The following is a 27,325-nucleotide window of genomic DNA, read 5'->3' on the forward strand; positions in this document are numbered from 1 at the left end:
GTTTGTGAGGAAAAGTTAAAAATGTCTCCAATTCTACAGGCCCTAGCTGCTTATTTTATTTATTTTTTGCCACTTCGATTTCCCCCTCCCCTTGTATTATTCCCATGTATTGCTTCGTTTATTATTTTTTGTTCAAACATTTTCATTAACTACATAACTGCAAATTGTATATGAAGTATAAAAGATCAATTGTTGACATGCCTTATTCATTTTCTGTATGATATGTATAAGAGAATAATAATCAACTAAAAGCTGAACTATTTTTTCAACAAAACATGTCAAGTGGCTGAAAGTTAAAAGGTAGTCTTAAATTATGGCAATACGAGATTTCCAATATTTATAATTCTGAATTAAAACGCAAAATAAAAAAAAATTACGTTTGATAAATATCTAGTAAGAGAAAGTTATAGAAATCAATTTAAGGATCCCTCAAATAATAGAAATGAAAAGAAAACGAATTAAGACCGAGAATTAATGGAAGGGTTTATTAACTAAACAAAAGAAAGCAAAAACACAAGAAACCCAAGACCAAAAATTTCAAAATAAAGATTTCAAATAATCGTTTATAAACTACGCAAGACGCAAAAACGCAACGCTAGCATCGGCCAACTTTCGGCCTTCGATAGCTGACGTGAAGTGTTCCGAAAACTTTTAAATAGCCTATGTATAGGCTATACGATGTTATTATCGTATACACTTTTTCACTTCTTAAAACTTTCGCACAGTTATTTAATATGTTAACATTATAAACATGAATTATCAAAATATGACCGGGAAGAAATTTTGTTTTCAACCATTTTACAAATTAAAGTTGTAGTTCGTGCTTTATAAATGACCGTTGATTTTTCTTGCGTTTGTTGCGCGTTGCGTCCGTTGAGTAGTTTATAAAAATGGGCCTAAGAACGTGTTCTGAAGAAGAAAAAATAGTAACGTAACCTTCAGGATACAATATTTAAGGAAACGGCAAACGGAAATCAGCAGTTAGCCTAACGTTAACCTGCTGGATCAGGGACCGTGGGAAATTCCTCCTGAAGTACAGCCAGTCACTGTGAGAACCACAGCCAACAGGAAAACAAGTGCACAAAAAAAAAATACTAGGGCAACCCTCACAGGCCACCGAAAGATGAAAGTAGAACATAAAAGGAGGGGGGACCCCGAATCCCTTTCTAACTATTCTTCCGAGAACCCCACTACTACCAACCCTCTTGAAATTCCCTTCCTACCGTTGAAAACATCTCAGACCCTAACCCCCCCCCCCCCCCGGGAAAGGCATTCGTTCAAAAACGATGTGCGACGGTTAGACCTTTTCCCAGGATGCTTAGCTTCGAACGAAAAAGGGAGGGAGGAGAAAGGAAAGTCACACCAACGTTGCGTGACATCATCATATTGTTGGCTGGCGCCCAAGGTAGAAGCGTTGTTGCCATTTTAGACTGTTGTTACATCAGGCAACTAAAAATTAGGGAAGCTACGTTCTTAAATATGCTGCTTTTGGTTTATTTGTCATTTAAAAATGTTTTGATTTTCCTATTTGAATAATAATTTGATCTCTTCCCCTTTATTCCTTTAAGCAAAGACACTAATTTCCAGTGATTATTTATATTTGAAAATATAACGCCTTTAATCCTATTTTTTTTAATATCTCGATTCAATTTTTAATTACTCAAATCTACACGAGATAAATTAATTAACGTTTTATTTCACAAAAAACTTCACATTTAACACGTGAATTGTATCGATGGGGCCTAAAATAAATTATGGCAGGTACCTAGTAAAAACTTAAACAAGAAATTAAAAGTGACAAGGCAACTAGTAAAAGCAAACTTTGATGATTAAAGGCAAATTAACATCGTGATATTTAAAGAAACTTATGTTTAGTGCACTTTTTAATATTAAAAATAATTAACTAATAATAATGGACACATGTTTTTAAAACAAAAACTGATATTCAACCACAAAAAAAATAAATCAATAAATGAATTCTTAATTGTAAGGTCTAAAGGTCCTCAGATAATCAAAAATTTACACTGAAAAGCTAAAAGACCCGGAAATTTAACAATGAAATTCTAGAAGGCTCTTCGAAACGAACGCCAAGACAATTTATACTGAGACGATTATCATTACTTAAGTTATTATCAATGAAAAGCATTTAGAACTGACAGTTAATTTATAGTTAAGTCTGCGGGCCTATTCTTTTTGTTTATTCTTGTAATAGCGAAAGATTATTTTCAATAGGAGGTAGACTACTAAACGAAGAAATGTACTAGCGCCATATTCCAAAGCTGCTCAAGAAGATAATTATTAAAAATAACAAATACTATTAAAATATTTTGACATTAATTTAATGAAGAATTTGTAAGCGTTTAACAATAGCAATTTTATCTTAACTAAGAAATTAACAATTAAAATGAGATTTTCTGAAAATTAGTAATTTGTAGGTGGTAATGTGAACTCTTCTGTTAAAAAAAACCCGGATTGCAAAACTCCCACCTAAATGGTAACAACGAACAAATTACCGTAACTAGGAAACACCCGAGCACAATTGCAGAAAGGGTTAAAGCGTACGCCCACTTGCAGTCAAGTTGAAAACTATCCTATCAACAATAACAGTAAAAAAAAAAATAGCTAGTAATTTGAGAAAAGAAACTGTGGGTGTAATATTTGAGACTTGAGAAACTGTAGGTGTATTATTTGAGACATGAAACTGTGGGTGATTTATACATAGACAGTGCCATGCAATTTTTGCTGAAAACATTTCCAGACCAAGCTATACGTTAAAACACTTAGTAGCATTTATCTGAGTTTCAGGTTCATGTCTACTGACAAGCACGCCACGAACGGCCATCCATTGCGGAAAGCAAACGCGGGCTGAAAGGCCCGACCACACAGGGCAAATTGCAAACGGACAAGTCAATAATTATTATAAAAGAACAATCGCTAATGGCAGGGGCGTAGCCAGGGGGGTTTTTAGGGGTTCAACCCCCCCCCCCCCCCCAACGCCAAATCTTTAATTAAATTTCTTATTCATCACTCAAACAAATTTCATATTAAAAATTAATAAAAATTTTAACATTACAATATTTAAATTTAAGTACCGAAAACTGAGCAGTGTTTTACACCTTAAAAATCCAAATTTCCCCGGGGGAGGACACCCGGACACCCCGCTTTAATTCTGGGAAGGGGGGGGGGCATGCTTCTTAACACCCCCCATACAAGAATCCTGGCCACGCCACTGGCTGATGGCGTGCGCGAGTGACCCCGAGCGCTCACCTGGCTTGAAGGAGGTGGCGGTGTCGAAGGAGGGCGCCCGGATGGGGTGCTTGCTCTCCTTGAACCTGTTGTCCATGAAGGGCGTGACGTGGCCCACGGCGGGCAGGCTGTCCCCGCGCACGAGCGGCGGCCTGCCCGACGCCTGGTGCTCCTCCACGCTCATCATGCGCTTGGCGGCTCCGGGCAGTTCGCCGTTCACGTGGTGCGGGTGGTGATCGTCGTCCTCGGAGGCGGACATGCCGCGCTTGAGCCCCTGAGGAGGCGGCGGCGGCTGGGGGCGGGCGCCGTGGTGCGCCTGCGACTGCATGCCGTGGTGGGCGGCGGCGGCGGCGGCCAGGTGCGCCGAGGACAGCCGCACGGACCGCGGCAGCCCCATGGCCGCCTCGTGCTCCGCCTCGCCGCGCGACAGGGACCCGCGCGGCGCCGGCGGCTGCGGCACCTGCGCGTACTCCGCCAGCAGGCCGGAGCGCGAGTGCGGCATGGCGGCGTAGCCGTGCGACGGCGGCGGCTGCTGGGACTGGGACTGCTGCTGGGACCTGCTGGACACGTGGGCCGCCGGCGGGAGCCCCACCACCTCCAGGGACGCCACGCCGTTCTGGTGCGCCGCCTCGTGCGGGTTGCCCGACGCCCGGTGCAGCGCCGCCGCCGCCGCCGACGACGAAGACGTCGACGACTTGGACGAGTGGCCCGACCCGGAGCGCGCCTCCTGGAAGCCGTGCGCGCGCTTCATCTGCCGCGCCGTCTCCAGCACCACCTCGATGCGGTCCCCCTCGTAGTTGACGCAGCCGCGGCACACCGCCTCCGAGAAGTCGTGCAGCATTGCCCACGGCATGCGCGGCAGGTCGCACAGGTAGCAGTGCTGGCGCTTGCCCATCTGCATCACCGACATCTCCCGCCTCGCGAACTGCTGCTGTCCGTCCGATGACACTCCCGCCAAAACTGTCCGTTCACGACTGCCGGCGCGCGACGCCAACCTCGCTCATTTTCGTCTCTGCCGCACTCCTGAACCACCGAGAACACGACGACGGAATGCACGAAAACAAAAAAAAAGCGCGCTTCGCCAAGGTACGAGTTCACCCTCCGGCCAGCGAAGCACGAATGAGGCGCGAGAGACGCCGGACCAGCACTTCTGGGGCTTCCGGACGAGAATGCGCAAAGCGGGACGAAAACAACGCGGCCACCACGCATCCCAGCTCGAGGCCGTCAGCCAATGGCGCACGTAGAGCAACACAACGCCGCCTTCCCCTCCTTCCAACCGTCGACTCCCCCTTCGCCCACCCCCCTCTCCAACCCGGCCGGGCTCAAGGCTAGTCACCGCCTGGCTGCACCACAGCACGAGGAGGGGAGGAAGGGTTTACCGTTACGCTGGCTGCTGGTTCATTGCGTGGCATGAATACAACGTTCCCGGCGGCGTTGCCGGATCTACCCGTCAGACGCGATGTTGCAAGATCGTTCCCTCCCCCCATTTTCCGTCAACTACGTCACGTCGGATGACGTTTCAAGAGTGAGATAGAGAGAGAGCTGGGGAAGGGGAGGGATTGCAGCTACACAGACATCGAGGCACGCTGTGTTCAAAACAAGATAATTTAATGAAAGTTGACACTTTTCTAGCGTTATCGCTTTCAAACGACTGCAGAAAATGAGCGTTGGTATTTTAATGCATGACGTGGCTATCATTGTAACAACATTCGTAACACGTATTCATTTCGTTGTCACGGTGTTAGATTTGAATAGTAACATTTCAAGGTTTATCGCTTTCATTTAAATTTTCACAATTGAAGTAAAAAAAAAGTGTAAAATTGCATTTTTTTAGTGAATTTCCGAAGTCGACTAATGATTATACTGAATAATCAATTCGGTCGACAAATTTTGGCTGCAGGTTCATTTCAAAAATATAAGTTAAAAACATTCATACCATTTATGGTAAAAACGTTTCCCAAAGATGGTATACGCGGTAAAATCCTTATATCCCACTGATTTTTTTGACGCAAAAATGTTTTAAAGGTTTATTGTTATTATTATTATTATTATTATTATTATGCATATCAAAGCCAAATCTTATTCTTAAATAAATGTTTCAAAAAATCTTCATAGGCGTTTTTGTCATTACCAACCAGTGCCCCTGGATTATAGCAATTCTAGTATATTGGGTGCTACGCGTGTTGCAAGCTCGCCAGGCGTTGCAGCTTTATTCGTTCTAAATTTAATACTAACATTTCTTGAAAACCCTGGCTAGTCACTCGAGCTCTAAAACCACGAGGGCTCTAAGGGCGACACTGGCTCGCGAATCACACGCCTCTTCGCCTCTACGCGCCAGGCACCGAAACTGGCTTTCAGTCTTCGCGTCGGTAACGCGCCTCTGTGGCGCATTGAGCGGTGACCCGATCATTTTGAAGATAACGACTTTCCTATACCACTTAGAATACTGTGTTTAGAATTTCTCATACATAAAATTGTTCGAGAAAACACCTGTTTTAGGTTTTTTTCACGGTCGAAAAATTAATCTTAAAAACGAAACTATGAAACGAAACTTGTATAAACAAGTGCTTTTCGTGATCACACACTTTCAATAAATTAATCTTGAGCGGTTTGTAAATGTGTAACAATGTTAATAAGTATTTATTATACCGTTTTTATAAACGTACATGCACATTTATATTTTAACACGAACTAAAAACAAGTAATCGTTAGACATGCAGTTTTGAACTAACCTTTTATACGTAAATTTAATTGTTAAACTCTTTATATTTAGCATACCACTCATACACGAAAAAATTATGTTTCCCACAAAATCATAGAAACCTGAGTATTTTTAAACTATTTTTTTTAATGATTTACGAATAAAATACTAATAATAAAAAGTTTTACGACAGGTTACACACAAGAGGTTAATTAAAAATATATATGCTCGCGATTTCATGCACTTGATTAATGCCATGATTAAAACATAGTGGCCTTTAAATTTCTCATAACCATTAAATATACACTTATGTAATTGATAAAAACCATATTAAAATTATCAATTTTTAGTTTTCGATGGTAAATGCATTCTCTGTTCTTTGCAATAAACCCGTTATACATCTCCAAGTTCAAAGGCATTTACCAGCCTTGAAAGGCACTTTATACCATAAGTTCGATGTTTTCAAATTATTTCTCATGATGAAAATGCAGATGAATTTTGTCGGTCGATTTCTGGCTAATTTTATGATGAACTCCTGGCTACGACAGCACAGAGGACCACTAGTTTTATATTTTAACATCTTATCAACAAGAATAAAACTAAGGAGGCCCTAGACGGTCAATAGTTTCATCAAAGGTTGAGTCAATCGATTGACGCGCGTTTCGATCAACCCTTAAATCTTTTGATAAAAACTCATTGGTATTGGAGTTTCCTATTGGAAGGTAGAATTCCTTTTGTTGCGAGACTTTTGTGAATTAATAGATAAAATTGTGCTTTTTGTTTTGCGTAACAAAGTTATCGTGGCTTATCAAATGTAGTGCACACTTACATACCCACTACTGAAATAATGGTTTGATAAAAAGATTAACTTTAATCGACTGACGCAACTTTTTTGATCAAAATGATTGACCGTCTGGGGCCTACTTAAAGAAGGATTTGAAGCGGAATTCACTATACGTACAATTTTCTCAATTTCAGACCTGCCTTCGTTTGGTTGGCCGATATACGTACTTACTTCCCTTGCTTATTTTCGTTGAGGGATTTCTCACTGGCGCAGAATCTGGCCAAAGCTTGAACTTTTCAGCACATCGCGAAATGAAACCGTGAAATTTACCGAACAACTACTTCCAAAACTTCCAAAGCCTGACAGGGAGCCAACATTCCGCGGGTGGCCCAGTGCCAGTTCCACCATAGAGTGACGACGGCGTAGGCGGCACACACTAGTTGCGCAGTACACCGAACTTGTGGTCCCAACATTTAAAAACTGCTTACTTGTCAATGGAACGCAGTGGGCTGACGAACAGACAATTGCAAAAAAAAATGAACAGGAAAAAAAATGGGGTGTGGCTGTGCCATGGACACAACCGTGTGTTGTACGTGAATACGTGTACGTAACAGGTAATATTTTCTATACGCTATTATTTATTTTAACACTATATATTCACTGTATCTATTTTACACTAATGTTTTACATACGCAATTGATAGATTTTGACGAGAGTTGACGATTGAAACCTAAACGAACGTCGTAGCTTCTCTGAGTCAAAAGTTATGATAAATGGAAATCTCGAAACGCAGCCAAAATGACCTCAAAATGGCGGCGCTTCCCCCTCCACCGCGCGCGAAACGTCACAGTCCTCACTTAGCGTAACGAATTCTTCGATCCTTTAGCTATCCAGTGGCGGAATTAAATTTTGGATGGAGATGATATGTAGATATGTAGCTGCAACATCAAACTGTATCATCAGATTTTATCATTCGTTTTTTGAATTGCCTCCCACTAGGGAAGCAATTTTAAAGACATATTCACGTCAAAAAAAACAGACAAACAACAACCTTGGACAACACTGGGACAAACAGACAATCCCAACGATGCTCAGACTAGTTGTCGCTTAATCAGTCAATACCGCCGCATGGTATACGTACAGCTGAACAACACAACAACACAGCGATTCACAGGCGAGCCTAGCTATGAAACTAAACAGATATTCTGGACTACACAATCACGACGGCACAGGCGATCACAGCAGGCTTCCTAAGACAAGCAGCACTCGCGTTTGTCAATAAAAAAAAAGTTTTAAATCAATCATCCTCATAGAAAAATAAATTTAAAGAGGCACTACTATTTATGTATCAAGCGTGAATAACTAAGTAAGTCGATATCTTATATTATAAGTAGAGACCCGGAAAATTCGCGGGTTCATTTCGTGTTATGCTAAAATTCAAATAATTATACCTTAGTGCTGTTTCTGTCATTGGTTCACTGTTAATCTGGAGGACTGAGGGCCAATTAGAGACCCTCACTCATAGAAGTGTCGAATCACAGGCCACCCAGTCGAGACGACTCACGAGTCAGCAGCCAATGAACAGTTGGCATTTGCCCGAGTGTGTAGAGGATATTGGAGTCTATATTGGAGGTCATTGAACCCGCGAATTATCCGGGTCTCTAATTATAAGACTGACTTACTTATTCACAACAGGTACAGATTTAACGTATTAAAATTCCTTTTACATAAACTTGTGACTGTTTGAAAACCATTTGTAAACAAACAGTAGGTATTGGCAGTTCTATTGGTAGAGTTACGATTTTTCCGTGAATTCCTTATGCAGCAAAGTAGACTTCAAGCACATGTGTATTTCCTTCGCGTTGGTGACTGGACTACAGTGCTCTTGACGACCCTGGGCCAGTTATACACGAGGGTAAAAAGTGATTATACAAGCACACGTAATCCGCCATAGGATACAGTTTTGTTCTCGTCAAATGACCATTCTAAAAATAATTTATTGACTTAGAAACCTGTAAAATTCGCGATTTCAAATCCCTACAGGATAGACTCCATGATCCTCTACGCACTCGTGCAAATTACATATACTGATTGGTTACCGACTCGCAACACCTGTTGACTGGAATGATCGTGATTCGCTAATTCTTCTGTTGAAAATTTTTCATTGGCCCAGAGTTCTCCAGATAAACTGTGGCCCAATCACTGATGCAAAATAATGTCAAAAGTATTTGGACTCTATCCTATCGCGAAATGAATCCGCGAATTTTACAGGTCTCTTATTGATTGTGTATGGGCAAGCTTTAGTCTACCGTAAGAGTGAAATGAATCCGGGAAATAAATCGTTGCAGTTCGCAAGCCAATGTTGGCCACTGCGTAGAAGAGAGAGTTGCTCTGTGTCGATCACTACTCTATGACTTGGACGAGCGCGGAAGCATGCTCCAGAGGGAGGGAGAGAAAGAGAGAGCGTGTGTATTTCTGCCGCTTGGAGCGCTGCCGGCACGTACCAGCTGCCAGATGGTGATAGAGGGGGGGGGGGGGATGTGACGTGGATGGTGGGCGGTCGCGTAAGTGGGGCGGAAAACTTGGCCGTTCCGCCGACGCGCGTCACGTTGCGGTATGCCGCGCGGATCATAAACAACTCCATAAAGTCGCACAGTATAAAGTTTCAACGTGACTACTAGCACAGCTCTTTATCAGCCTGTGTGTTGAGCAATCGTGTTCCTTATCTTGAAAAGAAAAAAAAAGCCTGTCTTCAAGTCACGAAGTTAGATACGTACATATTTCTCTCTCCCTCCCCCCTTTTCACTTTTTATTTTAAAAAATGAAATTTACTTGTATTTTTTTATTTACCTCTCAAATCTCAATTTTTTTATTCTAAATAACGAATTATATAACAATTTTGAAAATAATAATTTCAATAAACACACGTATTTGTTTAAGTGTCAAAACTGATCCTACAAAGAGGTGTTGCACATGTGACTAGCAACAATGTTTGCCCACCTAAATTAAGAGAAATATATGTAAAAACAAAAGCTGGTGTCTTCGTTACGGTTTACATCGGTTCGGTTTGATAGTTTTATTGGCAAATTGTACAACAGTGATGGCCAAGATTCTATTCTTTTTTTTACATCTTAGATTACAATGAATGTAATGTTTGTTTGTATGTATCAATGTATATTGTAGGTATAATAATTTTCCCGCGTCATATCTAGATACTCTCGCATTCTTATACTTTTTAATTCCAAACCAATATATATTTTTTGCCTTAATAAATACGTTACTGTTAGCTAAAAGCTTTTAATGCTCACAAAGTGACTGAACTGTTATCATTTCACTTTACTTATTAATTCAGTAGTGTGTTTATATATACATTAATGATATTTATGTGTGTAATTTGTTATTGAAATGTTTTCATTAATTTTCAGAGTATTTCTTTTTCTTTTTTCAGTTGACTATTGATGATGATGGTGGTGATGATAGTGATGATAACGATGATGATGGTGATAATGATTGTGATGATGATGATGATGTTGATAATGATTGTGAAGATGATGATGATGATGTGGACCACCCAGAGGCTGGCTTGACTTCCAAGACCGCGGCGTGACCACGACAGACTAATCGAGATGATTCTGCTGTGGGTGGTCATTGCCTTCGGCATTAAGGAAAGAGAGCCAGACCTTGGGCAGGCATTTTTAAACGTTTCACTAGCGCAAATATTCCCGACTCAGCTGGGAATCGAACCCCGGGGGAGGCAGGGGAAAAGAGGGAAGGGGAGGGAGCAATATACCTGGGGTCCAGGCACCAGGGAGTACATTTAAGATTCGTGATATTTTTTAACGAATGATTTTACATAGATATAATAGGAAATCATAAGCGTACTAGCTTAAGTACCCGGCGTTGCCCTGGCTAAACACATCGCAATATAAGGAACATCACTAACGAGTTTCAAGTCTCTAGGAGATACACTTGAAAAACGGTAAATTTTAATTGTGAAGACCCACTGATTGCACGATCTCGGTGCATCAGCACAACCGGGACGCCAATCTTCAGCTTCAATTTGTGGGAAGGAAGGTAAGCCCTATGAAAGACGTGACAGAGGCACCAAACGATGGTGCGTTACAAATTCAAGGCAACGCCGTCTATTGACGAAGTACTAAACTAAACTGTTATTAGCGCCTTTAGTTCGCTAGCAGCCGCGAGCTTCACTAAGCGGATGGGTTTCGCCAACGAGAAGGATAGGAAGTTGCCAGACCTTACTATACAACCGTGTGGCGGACATAGAGAAATGACACAAAACTCACTGTGTGTCTATTATCTACCTCCTATGATGTTCTATTATAAATCTCCATTTACCCTTTTTTCACTCCCTTAGGGATGGAATTTCATAATTATATGCAGTCTATGTCACTCTGCGGTCCATAAACTACACGTATGCATGAAATCACGTCGATCCGTTGCTCCGTTGAATGAAGGACAAACAGACAAACACACTTTCGCATTTATAATATTAGTAGGGATTGCTAATATTATAATTCATTGAAAATATTACGAATTACGCGATACGGGAAGATCACATTAATTTGTAAAGGGTTAGTAAAGTTGTGCGTTAAGTAGTGGGGAGGAGGCCCGACCAAATTATTTTCCCCTTAAATTTCTCTCGACAGTCCTGGACGAACCCAGGGTCCTTAGTCCCAACAGCCGGAATATCTTACATCTGCGGCGATAGGTCGGACTCTAAGTTCATTAAAAGTGAAATAAAAAGCATGTGCTGATCTTAACTTCATCAGTTTACAATAAAATATAAAAAAATAAAAATTCGGGAATCTGTCTACGTAATCATTACTCTATGAACGGCATGCGCGGCCGTCAAGAAGCACTGCCAACCTCTCGGAAATGTGGTCGCGTCCTCGGTGGTGGTGAAGTGTGAAGAATTGTGGATTTTGGGGGAGGGGAGGAGGAGAGAATGTTGGCATCGCCGCCTGCGGCGCCTCCTGAACTCCGGCCAGAAAAACAAAAAACCTCAGGCGCGCGAAGGCCCGGCTTTTCCCTCGACGAGAAAACGAAGAAGAAACAAAAAAATAAAAGGCCCTCTTCTTGAGTCTGAATGGGTATGAGTGTATGTGTGAGCGCGCGTGCCCAAAGGGAAGAAACAAGAAAGAGAGAGAGAGAGAGGGAAAAGGGAGAGCGGACAGTTGGTCCCACTGGCGAGCCGCAGCATCCTCGAGACATGTGCGGGGCCGGCCTTCTTACCATTCCCAAACCTGCGTTGCCAGACGGCAAAAAAACCGAAAATATTGGTACTGGACCTAGTCAAGTTATCGTACTTTTTTCCGGTAAAATTACGGTACGGCCCTTTTCTATGCTAGCACGGAGTTAGGAATTGTCAGGAGACGGCATACTGTGGCGTAGTTGAAGTCACTTTTTGACCTTGCCATCACTAGGGGCAGGAAATTTTCGCGAAAAAATCTGAACACCTTCTAGACTGCAACAAGGTATACCCACACCAGCGGTTTTTCCTTGTGATTGGCGGCCGTCTGCGAGAGAAGTCGTTGCCTTGTTTGCACGAGCCACTAAGGACGAGTTTGCTTCCACACTGAATTAGTGTGATTGGTTGTTGTAACAATCGACATGCACCTCAAAGTAACTCACCCAATCACGAAACACAGACAATACTACAGTGTTTTAACTTCCAGCTACTCTCGGGATCTTTTCGCGAAATTTTCATGGCCCTAGCCATCACCATACTGTTCAGCCCAGAAATTGCGGAAATGGTGCTTGATAACGTCTGACAATGGTTGGAAAGTATGGGTTATAATCTCTGTAGTTAAAAACAGTCACTTTCATAAAAAAAAAGATGAAATAAAATTGTTTCCACAATATAAAAACACTACACTTTAACCAATTTTTTGGGCATCTAACCAATATGGTGCAACAATTAGCTGAAAAAAGGGGGGGGGGGGGAAGGCTTCACATAATTACAACGTAATGTAATAATGCAGACGTGGCTACCCCCTGTGTACTATAATTAAGAAACATGATTGAGCAAAATTACCTTTATCAAAAAGAAATAACTTATGAAATGGCTCACCAACAGTCTCGAAAATACACGAAAAAGACTTACGTATAGAAAAAAAACCTTTGATTGCCTGTTGTCCGGAATACCCAAGATATGATCCAATGGATTCTGCTGTTTTGTTGTTGGCTTCTAGACATTCACATCGTGTCAAATTAACTCGCAATAAAACAGCAACGGCAAACATTTAAACAGCAAAGGCAAATTCTAATCTGATACCGAATTTCGCAGGGCTTTACTTACTATTTTTTTTTTGGATGGCTGAGAGATTTGCATTCCATAGTAGGAGGATGTCAGATAAAACTTATAAACTATCAACTGAGGTGGTTCTCCGAATGATATATGAAGATAGTCGTTGTATTGAGCCTCCTGTAGCTCGAAGAGCAGAAGAAATTTATATCATAAGACAAGTGAATAGTGGTAGAGGGATAAAAAAAAACACGTTTGAACAATCTTTGATCAGTATTGAAAGATGTTGGACGCTGACTCGCATGGATGTGCAATGTGCAAGTTATCTATACAGAATCACTCTGAATTCGACCCACTACCTTCAGCTGCAGATTCATCAAGAAGAAATAAGTTATATATATATATATATGTATATATATATATGTGTGTGTGTGTGTGTGCGTGCGTGTATGATACAAACACGCAAAAAACGTATGGTCGTCTAAAAGTGTTTCCCAAAACTATTATAGGAATGCCTTAAAATTGAAGCTGAACTGTTTTAATGCAAATAATAGAAAAATGTATTTACGCTAGAACATTAAGTATCTGGACTATAATTAATCAAATAAAGTTCTTGAAACACTGAAAGAAATTTTCGCTGTCGTAACATGATTACATTGAAATAAATGGGGGTAAAAACACGTAACAAAAATGTATAAGAACTGAGCTGCAAAAAGAGGAAGTTATGAAAAATCAAATACCGGAGTTATGAATAAAGAATTAATTATTTACTGAATAAATAAATTCTGCAAGAACACTTATCTTGCATATATGCCCAGGCTATTTTACGCAGCAGATAATCGTTCCAAGCATACGACATCCATTCTTTTTACAGCAAACTATAAGAAGGAAAACTAAAATTTGTTTGGTGGAATGAACGGAAAATTTTTTATCTCCATCTGTATTTAAGAGCCTACATTTTTTTAAAATAATAATGTACTTAAGTACCTATTCAGTGGTTTCTTTGTTCGTTGGTCATTTGATCAAGGCCCGATAAGTTCTATCCGTCCGTCAAAAGCTTGGCGGACGGATCATAGCTATGGTTTTGACCGCGACAGTCAACTGTTACCAGAACACAGACCTAAAGTGTTTGTACAGGTCTTTCAGATGTTTTGTATAATACCACTGCTGTTCTTAAAACATATGTCCAAACAATTTAATCACGACCCTTAATTTTTTTTCCGAGGAAATGATAATAGAGTACATCCAAAAAAACGACATAAGATAGCAAACAAGATCCAAAGCATATCTCCGAGAGAAAAAAAAAACATGTATTGTTGGCAGCACCTTTTTTGGGGAAATATTCTGACGGACGGATGAAGCCAAATTGTAAATCGATTGGCCGGATGCGTGGCGTTGACGGACGAAATAGTGACGGGCTATTGTGATTCCGCCTTGTGTGCTCCAAAATGTAGGAATTGTCGCATGCCAGCAAGGAAACCTGGTACCAAATGTACCTAAATTATCCTGGCGCGCATACCACAATGCAAGTACGTCTGGCAACCCTGGGCTCGTACACCCCTTGGGGAGAATGTGAGTTGGGTGAGGGTGGATCTCGGGAAGGAAGGGGGGGGGGGGGGGGGGGGGTTACGGGGGCGAGGGACGCTCTCCCCAAAATAAACAACAGCCTTCCAAAATAAATGAGGGGACGTGGTTAAGAAATAGCTGAGGCCAGCAGACGCCAAGATGCCGTCCATGCGGGACCAAATGCACGACGCACAGAGTTAAGTAGAGAGAGGCAGGGGCGTCACTCCCATTTGGGCGAAAGTTCCTTAAGGCCCTTTTTACACTATCAAATAACCGTTGCCATAACGTATTATATTTTTCTGTTATACCCACAAGCCGAAGTCTTCAAGATGGTGGACCCACGTGTGGCAACATAAACCAGTATATAATATCTTTCGCGAACATTAGGGGACGTACCAAACTTCTTGACGTGACAAATAAAACTTTACGATAATGAAACTACCGTGGAATATATTTAGTGAACTTAAATAATCAGAGCAAGAAGCAATCATTTGAATAAGCAAGAAAACTAGCATTACTACATTAATAGAGACCTGCAAAATTCGCGGATTCATTCGGTGATAGGCCAGAATTCAAACACATATGCCTCTTAGATAATTTTTCTATTGGCTTACTGTTCATCTGGACGAATCTCAAACAGTTATAAACCTTCAACCAAAGAAGTATCGAATCACAGACAAACCATATGAGACGACTTACAAATCGGCAGCCAATGAACTTGCGTTATTTGCCTGAGTGTACAGGGGTATGTGCAGTCTATCCTGAAGGCCATCGAAACCGCGAATTTTGCATGTATCTATACATTAATAACGCATAGTTTCTTCAAAATACTAGTTGAGTTTCGGTGGCACGGTGGCAGTGGCAGAGTACGCTATTCCAGAGGCGAAGATGTTTTCGTTGACGTGGTTCAAATGTCGTCACTGGAAACTCTTTTTTAATAACAAATTACTGTTCGCACATATAGTGTTAAAAGAAACAAATTCAATTTTTATTTTTAATTGTTTATCTAATTGCTGTAATAACTTTAAATACCTACATCGCTAATTCCATTCGTTTGGTTATTTCACGCTAGGAAGGTATATTTTACTAACAGTAATAATAACAATTATTATTACAAGTAACTCAAACAAATAATTAATTTTATTATTAAAACAACTACGTTTATCAGGAAATTGAATGCCCATAAATTAATTGGAGCATATGAGGATCACTTCAAAGGAACTGCTCACCTGTTAACCTAAATGAAAATTCGATATGGTTTTCTTTCACTTAGGATTTAAGTTCATTATGGGAACTACTGATATATTAAACAATGTTTATTTATTTGTCGCGCTTGGTAAAGTAAAAGCATGTTCTATGATTAGTCTTGAATGTTTAAATCGTAGTCAAAACAATATTTAGATAGGTGTATCATTTAGGAATACATAGTAAGTGTAGCATGAGTTACTTAGCATACACAAGATTTGCGCGGTTTACTGCTGCAGAAAAGTGTTCTAACTGGTACCACTTAAATCAGTATTATCTATATCAAATTTCGGACATTGATGTAACTTCAAGCTCCTTCAGTAAATAAATAAATGCTTAGAGTGAAGCGAATGACTTATAGCCAAACCAAACCAAATTTTAACCAAAAGTCTTCCCTTCGCTAAAATAATAAATGATGGTACCCCTTCAATTGAAAACAAAACTTTTTATTCTGATTATATTGATAAATGGTGAAGTTTTATTGAGGAATATGCCCTAATGAATTAAAAAACTCCTTTTGTTGCAACTGCGTATAGGATTTGCAATTTCGGCGTAGAATACATGCAATAAGTAATCAAACACCAGTACCAGAAACAGAATAATTTTGCACATGTAATTTATAAACCATCATTCAAAACCGTTCCATGTGTTGTAGGAACAATATTGTTTGGTACCCTCAACCCATATTATAATCCTATTTTTATTAACAGCGTGGGAGAGTTGTGCTTATAGAATTTTGACGCCTACACACAAATACCTTCCTTAGTGAGGGCCTTGAATGTAGTCTACAGCGAGGTGATTACAGACGGTGACACACGTCACATGTCACACGTCACACGTCACACGTCACACCTCACAAGTCACGGATAGGGAAGGAACCGCCCTGTAGTTGGATAACGAACCATTCCGGAGTATTGGCAACGTGAAACCCACCGTTTAACCACACATTCGTATTTCATATCATACTAGAAACACGAAGCAAGCAGCAAAGAATGTGCACATCAAGGGCGCCCATATGGCAGTTTGTAGGCGGGGGGCAGACTATTATGATAGTTTGTAAGGGGGGGCATACTATTATGATAGTTTTTAGGGGGTGCAGACCTTCAAAAAATGACAAAAAGTGTTAAAAATTACTCCCAATTTGCCAAAAATCCTCAAAAACCCATACATTTTTTCCTCTTCCTGAAAGCTGGGGGGAGGGGGACCACGGCCCTACCCTGCCCATGGGTATGGGCGCCCTTGCACAACATGCACCACTATTTGATTTCATTGCACTGAAAATGTGTTCTCGAATTTATCTTTGCGACGGGGGGGAAAAAAAGAAGCACAAAATAACAAATCTAAAAGCAATAGTTAGCTTTTTAGATGCATGGACACACGTGGGAAAAACACATATTGCCAAAGCTAGCTCAGTTTTTTTTAATCTATTACTGCTTGAAATAGTTGCACCAACCTGAGTTTAGAACGTAGAGTTTGAAATTATGAACCCGAGACAAAATAGAACTATGTTAATATGTAAATATTATTTAATAATACAAATTTCGTAACCAGAATATTTTAGTGTATTTTTTGTATAGTTATCGATCATATACAAAATAAAGTATTTTAATGCTAACAAGCCTAGCCGTATAAATCTGGCGACAGTGGGCACAATTAGCTCTGTAATGCAATCTAAGCGTGAGACAGACATAGCTGTAGCTGTTCACGTCATCTGTCTGCAAAACTGTATCGACATTTCCCTTCGTACCCTCGTAACCTGCGCTAATCTTATCTTTCCCGTGACTAGCACAGCCTACCATCTGTTATAACATGTTCCAGCCTTTGTATCCCTTTGGAGTTTCTAAACATTCTACCCTTCCCCCAACCACTGAGTTGATTAAGCGGGAAGGTTTCAATGGTTTTTAAACCATAAATATGCTTAAAAAGTTTAATTTCCAATATGCGGCTTCGTCAAAGCAGTTTATGCGATGTAACGAATCGTCCGAAGTACCAACTGTTACAAGTAGTTTCTCCTATAAAGTCATTGGCGTTTGGAACTGAATTTATTTTTGGTGATTACTAAAACTTAAATAGTAATGTCATTATAAAGTAAGTGATAATAAATAATTACGAAAAATCGCAAGACACGCTTATTACGTGCGCAGTTAATTCTGGAAAGCTGACCAGGCAACGGTTTACAAATAACTTTTAACTATTGGAGGTACTGGGACAACACAGAGCATAAATGCCCGGGTAAGAATCCGGACCCAGTATTACTGCGAACACTATTTGGTAGTGAAACAGTTACTTTCATGTAAATGTACAAATTTACAAATATCTGTAATTTTACATGAATATCTCTGTTCCATTTACAAAAAAAAATAACATGTACAGTGTAGACGAGAAGCGGACTCAAATGAAAACTGGGCGTAAGGCGAGGGGCGAGAGATCTCTGTAGCTGGCCAAGGCATGCGTAGATGATTATATTTACGTCAAACATTTAATCGTTATTTTAAAAATTATAAAAATATATAACCTAGTTTGTAATACACATTTATTATCTAATTTTACAAGTTGTTACAGGCTGTCTTACATTTTTATTATCTAATTTTAAGTACCCAACTTCGGACGCTAGTCAAAGTTTAAGTAACTCTTAGGTCATTGGTAGTCTCTCACGTGAAATAATAGGTTATTTCCCACACAGCGATTAAATGTTGCATCCTTTTAATGTTGTAATTAATAACATGTAACAAGACTTGTAAACACATAATTTACACATTGCCATGTGAATAATTTGGATAAATGGTTCAAAATAGAAATTGTAGCATAAACATTACAGAGCTAATATGGTGCGGAAATATCCAAGGTTATAGCGGGATCTGACCTCTTGAACACTGTACTATTTGGGGTCAATATTTTCAGCAGTTATGTGCGCAGATATTATGTTAAAACAGGGCTTATAATTCTGGTCCCATTTTAGTCAAGAAATAAACATAAAACAGAGGAATATAAATCTCGATGGCGGATGGTGTAGAATTTTAAAACATATAACTAGGCTCTGCTGATGAATTTTGAAACATATTACTAACACAAATAAAACATAACATTGACAGTTACAGCCCAAAATATTAGGTAGTCGTGATGAAAATGCTTTTTTTTTATCCACAAAACATATTCTTCTCCTAAAATTTCTTGTCAACTTTCTCTCGTTACAAACGGGCTGGTTTGAAAAATATTTGAAAAAATTTTAAGATCCTGATTAATTTCCCCTCACCAATATGTTCCACTCATAGAGCCCCTGAAGGCCTTTAGATAGGGCTCTGGCAACGACCTTTGACTTTCAATCAGTTGTTGAAGTTTTGAAAATTAAAACTTTTTATCTCAGCCTGTTAAGGGCTCCGCCTACCCGGGCACGCACACGGTGTGCAGAGCTTCAGGAAAAACAACGCGATTTCAAAACTACTGAATATATCCGAGTGGGGTCTGCTTACGAAAAGCATTTAAGAGTTCGCTGAGGACCGAAAAGTACTTTCTATTTCGGATGAAGTTTTTAAACTGTATTTTTAGAAGAGTTAAAATGGCTAAAAGGCATGTTTTCAGAGTAATTTTTAGGAGTAAAAAAACAGTACAGATTCTTGAAAGCAATTAAGGGACTTGCATTACACCTTTATCTTCATTTCTCAGCCATATAATGCTACGGTCACCGCTCAAATTCCACAGTTCTCCTGTGACTACGAGAATAGCCAGTTCAGAGCCTTGCGCTTAGAGGCGATACTGCGCCAGAAATACCACCGAGCGTCGCGCTTATCACCCCGTCTCACTAACACAGATACGCCCCTGACGAGGCGGGCCCCTTAAGAGGTAGGCCTTTTTGATACACGGCCACGCAGACAGACGTACAGACAGACAAAGTTGTGACCACATGATGGTCTCGCTGCGCGCAGATCAGGGAGACAATGAATAAAATATATTATATTCCAACTATAATCTCAGAATGAGTAACATTATGAATTAACATATATTTTTTTTAAACTGTGATTGTATTAAAGAATAGTTAAAATTATTAAAATATATTTTTTTTTATTTTAAAATATTTTTACTAGCATAATCTATTGCTGGTTTATATCATAGACCTAATAGATCAACTGGTGTCAACTGTTAAAAACACATTTAATGTTTATCAAACAAATGAAGGCGAGGGCGAACCCACAAATGGTAATCCCATCACACAAACACAAAAAAAAAAAAATCCCATAACAATTCTAAATCGTGCAACGCGGCCAAAATAGTTGTTTTGGGGTCATAAACGACCGCAGGGTTGGCACACTAGTTTCCTTTATATTTAATTTTAGTAATTGGCCCTCATTGTCCAAAGGTTGGCCACGCCTGCTCTAGAGCGTTTTGAATGGAGTACGGTTAAGTGAAAAAAATCAAACTTGCATTCATCGAACGTAAAAACATTGTAAAAATAATAAATCTCTAATTGGGTCAAAAACGCGAAGAAGAAAAAAATATTAGCACGGGAACGCTAGCTTACACGCAATGAACATGCATATGAAAGTGGCACACATACATACTTACGTGACCACGGGAACCATTTAAATAATTCTGATATAGCTCCCGAATGGTCAGTATACATTACTGTCAAGTAAACTACGTAAACGGGCATGAATTATTCTCATCCATGAATAAGTGACGCACATTTGTGAGAACAAAGCTTCGATTGTCGATGGAATTTCAAAACCGCTAATTTAAAGCACTAATGTTTGGTTACAAATCATAAAAATAATTTTTTTGGTCCTTATGCAAACATTTTCTTACACGTGGTACACTTAGCCTAAGAATACACACATATTCTTAATTTTTTTTTTGCGTATAGCAGTTATACAGTTATAATTAACCCGCAAAAAAAATTAAAAAAAAAATCTCGGTATGAGTAATGTTATGAATAATAGTGAAAACTATGATAGTACCTTTTTTTCTTGTGATAATCACAAAGGTAGGTACACAATATTTGGACAACTCAAAATGTAAACTTAAAATTCTTACTTTGATATTTGGCCACAGTTTCGGCAGAACACCCGACATTCAGCAAAGTGGTGCTGGTTAGAATCCCAAGTAGGGGAAGTAGGGTATAGGGGTGGGCGCTACCGCTATCCATGAGGTTCTCTCGCGGTGCTCTTGATTTGAGTACCCTTTCACTACCCCTCCTCATCAAAATATTATTTCCACCATTTTGGCCAAAAAATTATTTTATATTCTTTTATATTATAAATATGGCTCTGTTTTAGCAAAACACATAATGTTATTAATTGTTATTAATATTGACCGACTGCTAAAAATAATTTCTCATGTGAAATAAGATTTTGTGTGTAGCATAGAATTATTTTTTCCTTCTTTCATAATGACAACTGTAATACTGTCAATAGACTGTAACTCACAAGTCTTCGAAAAATTAACAAATATTAAAATTCAATATATTCAAATTAATAATGGTATGCAAACAGATTTTTAGTGTAAGTACTCAAGTTGGCAACAATGGGTGCCATTTACTCCGCACTGCAATCTACGCGTGTTCCGCGATATAGCATGTGCGTAGACAGGGGAGCAAATCCTCGGAAACTCGCAAGGGGGCGCCGCGCGGACCCGAAGTTTCGCGTTTCTAGTCAATCGATGCAAGTCGTCTCTGGATATGTCATCTCAGTACGTTTGATACTACCCGTATTTTGGACTGTATGCGTGAAATAAGCGGAAAACATTATGACATACGGAAAGTTTTCTATAAAACACAAGTTTTAAAGTTTAGTTAGGTTTATCAACTCCGTTTCACAGTCATGATTATCCAAGCGCAAGCGGGTCCCCTCAGTGAGGGGCTTCTTAATTCCAGGGGGGCCCGGCCCCCTGTTCCCCTATGTGCTCAGATACCAGAGGAGCCCGGGGCCCCCTGACCCCCCGCCCCACATGTGCATAGATACCAGTGTCCCCCCCTCCCCCCGGCAGCCCATGTGCGCATATACCAGAGGAGCCCGGGCCCCCCTGACCCCCCGCCCCACATGTGCACATATACCAGTGTTCCCCCCTACCTCTCGGCAGCCCATGTGCGCCTATACCAGAGGGGCCCGATCTCTCCTAAAATGTCTGAAATTTAAAATCTCCTCACTCCGTTGGCAATCGTAACTGGGAATATGGGTGATAAACGTAATGATGAAACCAAAACTGTGTTTTAACGTAATATATAATTTTTTTTTCATTATGAAAAGTTGCTTTCCGCTTACTGCACGCATAAAGCCTAGACCGCCTAAGGAGATGACATGTGTCGGTTTCCCCCCCGCACGTAATATTTTTTTGGTTCGCAGATTCTGCCCCCCCCCCCCCCGCCCCCTCTCCACGTTTGCGAATTCTACAGATTTGCGCCCTTCCTTTGTCATGTAACGTGTCTTCAAACTTCGAACGTTCTCAAAAGCAGTGCCAGTGGTTTACCTATACTTCTTGCAACTGTTTTTTTTTTTCTGTCGAACATAGTTCGTGAACAACTTCCGATGGTTGTTTGTGTTTTTATCATGGTGTTCCGCGAGAGTTGGGGGGAATGGTTCATCATTGTTACTACGGTCGAGAACTGCCAAGTTACATGACGCATACTTTACTTTATGACCACCTTTAAAGACCTCGTCGACAAGACAAATAACACAATAAAAAAAATTAGTTACTTGGTCAGCTGCCAATAAAGAAGTCGTTTACACACGCAGGCATACGGCGGAGCTTAGTTGCCAAGGCATCCTCGCTTAGCGCCGTTGTTGCTAGCCTGAGATACCTATAATAACCCCCAGCCGAGATAACGACACGTCGGTAAGCGATCTGATAAGCTGTTACGCTGTTGATATTCCCATGAATTATGAAGATTACGATAGCGGGCGCTTTAACTTCGCCACTAATGTACGAACCATCCGAAATTTCTCGAACTGTGACCTGAAACGACGTTCTCGGGAACCGTTATCAGATCACGTCATGGAAAACTTCCAAGATACTAACACAGATATAATCCGTTAGCTCACATTAAGAGGCCGTGTCACAAATTTGCGCTCCTATCTATATCAATGTTATTTTAAAAGGCAGTTTTTCTCAAAGTCTATAAGAGGTAGGGGCCGGAAATTTTGCCTACTGAAAGTATACAATACATTTAACATAACCGCTTTTTTCAAATTTAGTTATCATATCATATATTATTTCTGTGATGAAAATAATATTATCAATATTTTGATTTGTCCAGATACATTGAAATTTTGCTTATATTTATAATTATTTAGCAAAAACTGAAAACGCCATTGAAATGTATTGCACATTACCTTCCGATCAGTGTCTTCATGATCATGATGGGTTTATAAACCTGGGTGTAATCAAGTCTTTAACAATTACATGACAACATTTATACTTAATAATTTGGAGATATGCCTTTTCTATCCTCAGCCCCTGAGCTTTTACTATCTGGTCTGGCGACGGACCTGACACTCTTCAACCACCCCAGGGGTCTCCGATTGCACATCTTATCAAAAAAAAAAAAAGCTGTTCGTTCATTTGTTTTTGTGTTCGAGCGAAGGTTTACTTCTCCATAAGTGCCACAGTCTTCACACATTTATGCCAAGGGAATATTCCGCTGATGTGACGCTATACGAATGTATTATTCGCGACCATACAACTTTTTTGTTTGTCATCGGGAAAATGACGCCGCAGTTTGATTTTTTGTGGTGATATAAAATAAATTTTCTTGCTAGGGAATGTTCATTTTGAATTGAGCATTTTTAAATGTCAGCGTAGAATATGCTTATCTGCCCATTTTGTTTCTTTCCATAATAATGAGTAAAGTTAACATTGTCATAGACATTTTATTATATTCGTTTGCCGTCCAAGTACAAATGTCACACTATATCGCACGTAATTCTATTTTTTACTAATTTGTTAGTTGTCATTTTATTTAAGTTATAAATAACAGTAATAAAAATTATTACTTAATAGTCCAGAATAGAGATTGAGTTATTATTCATTTAATAGGAGTTTAAAATATGGTACTACATACATATTTATATTATCTTGTTGTCTTCTTTGTAACTTTACTGGAAGAATGGCATTTGGTATGTATGTTAACTCACAATGAAAATACTTCAGAAGTACTCAATTAACAGTGAACAACCTAGGGCCTATACTAATTTCATTATGTTCATGAAATATAATTGATATTACTAATAATGAACTGTATGTGTTTTGCGTAGAGATATCGTACGAACTGTATGTGGTACAGACCAACATTAGCTAAGACTCTGTAAATAAGTAATTTCAGTTAATGTGTAGAGAATATTAAAAGTTAGAAATAATGATATATATATAAAACAATGCAGAGTAATCAGCATAAAAATAGAAGTTGTTTTTACGTAGCGCCTACTGGAATGTATATTTTGTGTTGAATTATGTGGTATGATTAGTATTCTCTTATTGTAAGATGTGTTTTGTTAAAATCTTATAAAACATCACTTACTGTTGAAGGATTTTCATTTTTTTTGTGATGATCTTACTTAAACAAGTTTTAATTATATTACACATGTATATTTTAAAAGCATTTTAATGTATACTTATAGAATTGTAATAGGCTTTATACGGACTCTCACGATGCATGTGAGCATCTATAATTAATAGAGACCGGAAAAATTCGCGGATTCATTCGGCGATAGGCTAGAAGTCAAATACATATACCTTTTAGATGATTTTGCTATTGGCTTACTGTTCATCTGGACGAATCTCAACCAATTATAAAACACCAACCAAAGAAGGATCGAATCACAGACAAACAAGCTGAGACGACTAACAAGTCAGCAGCAAATGAACTGCCGTTATTTGCCCGAGTGTACAGGGGAATGTGCAGTCTATCCTGAAGGCCGTCGAAACCGCAAATTTTTCCGGTCCCTAATCTACATCAATATTATGGCCGTTTCACAAGATCAAATATTTATTGAATTCAATCTGTTGCATTCATTGTACATGATTTTCGATATGTACATTGAATTCAATACAAATTGAAGATGTTACTCAACTAAGCTTATTCTTATTAACTTATAAGTATTTTGTTTGTTCAGTACATAAAAGTAAAAGATTCGTTATTATTTAAATAATGAGCATCTTTAAGCAATAACGTTTTCAAAATATTTACATAAACATAATGGAATATATTTTTTAAATACTTTATATCTACGATCACATCAACGGCAGTATTATGTAATCAATGAGGTAATGAAATATCCTGAAAGGATATTTTCTTCTCTGTAAAGTAAATTTGTAATGCAGCCCTCTTAATGTTAGTCTTGTGAGTTATTTCGTCTTCTAATATGCTACAGCAATGTATAAAATTAAGTTTTCTTAGTGTTTTAGTCTTGTGTAATGTGATAAATTCAATATTTTTTTTGTATGTTCGTATTCATAAAGGTAGGCTACATATCGTATTAAGATAAATAGTAATATTTTAAATTTAAATTCTTTGAAACAACGTCGATAAGAGGTTCACCTACCTCTGTTAAACTGTATGATGGTGCATTGTAAAAAATTAGGTAGTCTGACTTAAGTGAGATTGTATTTAGATTGTGTGTGATGCATATGCAATATCTAAGCATATGCATTTATGTTATTATCCTTTTAAAACGTTACATGATGAATTTCGTATACTTTTTAATGTCAACTAACATTATTTTTCACGGACTATTACATCCAGATAAAGAATAATTACCACATGTTTGAAGATTAATTGTATTCCGATACGTTTAAAGTATTAAAATTTTTAGTTTTAGTTTTAGATACGACTCATACTACATTTGTTAAAGTGAGGTTTCTTGATTCTGAATCCCTGCATCTGCAATTTCCTAGTGAGCCGCCGGTCAGATTGTCATCCTCTCAGATTGTCGAGGAACCAGATACATTTTTCGTCGAGTAAACTCGAGCTGTCAACCTTCCCACTAATCCTGTGATAAGGGTATAGTAGCTTTATCACGCGCTGCGGCTACAGTTCCTTCGGTTGAAAAAGCCACTAAATCTCACTGTTAAAAGAGAGAACTTCTAGAGCAGAATATTGGAAATAAACATTTACTGACACGGCCTCTTAACATTATTAACTTACGGAATTTCAAGTTGATAAAATGATTAGAGCACCCGTTACTGTATTCATCTGAATTATTAACATTTCGCGTTCTTTGAATGATTCTTCGAGTGGGGAAGATTGATTTAAAACAATTTCTTGTACATAAGCCATTGCTGGTTAAACTGGTTAGAATAGAAAACTTCAGTAATGGACAATAAAATTGAATACATAAACACACGGAGAACAAACCAATATTAACTGATATAGACAGCACGTATAATGCCATGGAAGGAATGAGTCATACAAATACAAGAGGGCTTGCAACGACGAAACTGCTACAAGAACAAAAATTTCTAGAGACCGGAAACATTCACGATTGATTAGAATCCAAATACGTGCACCTTTGGTGTGACAATGCATCAAGAGCAAATTGCTATTTCGTAATTTGGTAAATTTTATTAAGTCATATTTAAGATATATTTTTATTGTTTTAACATTAATTAGAATCGATATACCCTGGTATTTTGATTTGTTTTATGACTTTCGATATTATATTTTTACGTAATTGGAACGTAAAGTAAGAGTCCAAATAATGTTGGTTGTTTAAGATATTTAGCAACATTTCTTACCAAGGATAATATATTTAATTTAAAATTTATTCAATTTTTTATTTTTCCTTCAATTTTAAATTAATTTTTATCTTTGTTGATATACTGAACATTTGACAAGTACTGTCGGCAAAGAAGTAAGGCAGACTTTTTTTAAACTAGCTAATTTGCAAATTCAAAGAGAACTGATTGTATGTTATGTATGAGAATAGTTTGGTTTGAAAGTGGAAGGAAAGGATACATGAGTTGCAAACTCTCTAAAATAATGTTGTTGTGGCACAGGCAAATTTTGTAACTGCTTTACCAGGAAATTCGCGCTTGTAAGACACCACTACAACACACATTTGTCTATTCAAATGCAAAATTTTGAATCCAGCCTTAACAAAAAAAAATGCAAATAGCTTTAAAATATTTTTTTCTCACAAAAATAAAAACAAATAACTTTGAAATTACTGAGGATTGATTCCCAATGTAAGCTCAGTGTGAACCGTTTGGATGATACAGCTTCAAGAGTGGATAGTTCACACACACAGCCTACGTCCTGAAATAAGTTTCATATTAGTTTATTTCACACTTGTCTCTGCATAGCAGCGGGGAAAGTATTTTAAAGAATGCCAGAGAAACTTTGGCGTCTCATGAACACGCTAGAAGAAAGACCTGTCCATGTCAATAAAACAAATTCTGCTAGCATACTGCTAAACCAAGCAAGTATAAATGACACCCTTCAATTATAAGGTTTAAGGCATAATATAGTAAGTCAAGGTAAATCATTCTTCAACTTTTGCTTCTTGTAAGTTAACTGGTTCTCTCTTCTTTC

At 38.8% G+C, this 27,325-nt stretch overlaps 2 protein-coding genes across 3 annotated transcripts in view; both read right to left on the bottom strand.

The window, feature by feature from the left end:
• LOC134539741 (interferon regulatory factor 2-binding protein-like B) overlaps positions 1 to 4,475 on the bottom strand; it is a 15,869-nt gene extending 11,394 nt beyond the window's left edge. Inside the window, exon 1 of one of the 2 annotated variants that reach the window (XM_063382004.1) lies at positions 3,268 to 4,475. In XM_063382004.1, coding sequence (XP_063238074.1) covers positions 3,268 to 4,156 — 889 coding nt within the window. In that variant the 5' untranslated portion in view covers positions 4,157 to 4,475. The remainder of the gene's footprint in view (positions 1 to 3,267) is intronic. The other variant, XM_063382005.1, reaches the window with a different exon arrangement.
• LOC134539640 (uncharacterized) overlaps positions 1 to 27,325 on the bottom strand; it is a 560,732-nt gene that overhangs the window by 93,905 nt on the left and 439,502 nt on the right. The window lies entirely within an intron of this gene.

Source organism: Bacillus rossius, chromosome 15 (assembly GCF_032445375.1).
Source record: "Bacillus rossius redtenbacheri isolate Brsri chromosome 15, Brsri_v3, whole genome shotgun sequence".
NCBI classification, from domain to species: Eukaryota; Metazoa; Arthropoda; class Insecta; order Phasmatodea; family Bacillidae; genus Bacillus; species Bacillus rossius.